At 36.1% G+C, this 2,018-nt stretch overlaps 2 protein-coding genes across 2 annotated transcripts in view; one reads left to right on the plus strand and one right to left on the minus strand.

Annotated features, from left to right (window-relative positions):
* The window catches only part of LOC111676046 (activated Cdc42 kinase-like), a 19,356-nt gene that overhangs the window by 8,381 nt on the left and 8,957 nt on the right, over nucleotides 1–2,018 (plus strand). The gene's annotated exons all lie outside the window — the stretch shown is intronic.
* LOC124420576 (activated Cdc42 kinase-like) lies at nucleotides 176–1,852 on the minus strand. Its single transcript, XM_046953980.1, has 4 exons — nucleotides 1,525–1,852; nucleotides 1,311–1,467; nucleotides 502–1,244; nucleotides 176–437 (listed from the first exon to the last, which is right to left on the minus strand). Exons 1-4 carry the CDS (start codon nucleotides 1,803–1,805, stop codon nucleotides 191–193), a joined length of 1,428 nt encoding a protein of 475 aa, XP_046809936.1. The 5' UTR covers nucleotides 1,806–1,852; the 3' UTR covers nucleotides 176–190.

Consider the following 2,018-nt stretch of genomic DNA (forward strand, 5'->3'; position numbering starts at 1 on the left):
TAGAACTGAACTAGAACTGAACTAGAACTGAACTAGAACTGAACTAGAACTGAACTAGAACTGAACTAGAACTGAACTAGAACTGAACTAGAACTAAACTAGATCTGATCTAGAACTGAACTAACACTGATCTGGAAAGGTTTCTTTAACAAGTTTGAGTTTTAAATATTTAACAAGTTACAATTATCGATTAAACTGAACTTACCTGTAAGTCTGGTATGCTTTTAAGTTCCTCCGTAAAATTCTTCTTCTTCGAATGAGGAGATAATGAATTCATATGAGTAGTAGAGCCACCAGTGCCGCCGGCAGCGGACATGACACTGCCATGAGATTTATCGCTACTGCCATGACCACTTAAATGAGGAAAACGAAAACTAAACTTACGTTTAGGACTTTGAGTCGAGGGTGTTGGATCAGAAACCAAATCACACATGGATCTAGACATTCAGAAATTAATACATTTTTAAAATAAAAACTTATTTTTTAGATTAACAAACTTACCTAGCACTTATTTCATTTGCTATTTCTATGGCATGATTGAGAATCTTTTCATCCTTTACAGAAATTTGCTTAACTGTGCCACAAGAATTTTTCGATTTTTTCGAACTGTTACCGCCTGCACTGTTCTTACGTATTAATTTCGAAGTTAAGTCGGAAAAATCCGAACGTTTAGCAGTCGCATTATGCGACTCAGATTCAGAGTTTTTTGACGATGAGGCTGTAGCAGACATGGAACCAAACATCGAATTAATTTCATCTAACAGAGATGGTCCAAAATCTAACTTGTCGGGAGTAATTTCATCATCGTCGGATATTTCATGATATTCATGAGGTTCTTCAAATGTAACACCGCTTCCTCCGGTAGCGCCACTACCATTTGTAATGGACGAATGACGCCACAGTAAATTATCTTTACCTCTATCAATGCCATAGTTGTTGTTTTGAAGAGCCATTGTACTGTCATCGATCGTTTTGTGCGTAAATGGATTTGTATTGTGTGTGGGAAATTCGAATGTGGTGCCGGTTTGACCATTATTGGCAAAATGTTTTGGTGTATTTTCAGTCGAGGGTACGAAAGAAGGATTCATTGTGGAATTATTATGGCCAGAATCGTCAGCAAAATAACCACTAGCGGTTTGCAACGAATCCGGACTAGTTGGGGTGGGCGGTAAGAGTAGAGGTGTTTGTTCAATATCTTCTGAAGGTTTATAGGGGGTAACAATTTGTCGTGGCACATGATTATACTACAAATAAAAAAGTGTCACTTAGCAATTATTTTTTTTATATTATTATGGAGTAAAATAACTTACATTTTGTGTTGTACCCAAAAATGCAATATCACCAAAGGAAGCTCCGTCTATGCCAACATGGCCGGTATGTTTAAAATCATTTTGAGGTTTCGATATCATTTCAGTTCTTAATTTACGTTTGCTACAACGTTCGTTAGCATTACGACTAAAGGAATCTCTGTAGATTTTTTTATTTAACAAATTTCCCTTTATTGTTTTTATTTATTTGTCTCACCTGTTCAAAGTTGGAAGACCTTCGACATATGCTACTGTATTTGATGGATTAAAAAAACCTGTTTTGCCCGTATTTAAAACTCCTTTCCAATATGGTGTGCCCGTGTTACGATCCAATACCGTGATTATATCATTCTGTCGATAAACCAAATGTTCTTTAGTTTTCGCTTCCAAACAGTTGGCTACTGCCTTGAGTTGTTCGGGCTTCATGTCGGGCAACATTTCATAGATTTCAGAAAATTTTGGTCGTTTACTAGGATCATCTTGCCAGCATTTCATCATCAAAGTATAGTACTCTCGGGGACAACATTCGGGTTGCTCTAGACGCTAATAAAGATATTATTATTTAGTTTAGATTTATAGAAATTAAGTGATAATTGTATATATCTAGAACTGAACTAAAACTGAACTAGAACTGAACTAGAACTGAACTAGAACTGAACTAGAACTGAATTAGAACTGAACTAGAACTGAACTAGAACTGAACTAGAACTG

This window comes from Lucilia cuprina, chromosome 6, assembly GCF_022045245.1.
Source record: "Lucilia cuprina isolate Lc7/37 chromosome 6, ASM2204524v1, whole genome shotgun sequence".
In the NCBI taxonomy this organism is placed as follows: domain Eukaryota; kingdom Metazoa; phylum Arthropoda; class Insecta; order Diptera; family Calliphoridae; genus Lucilia; species Lucilia cuprina.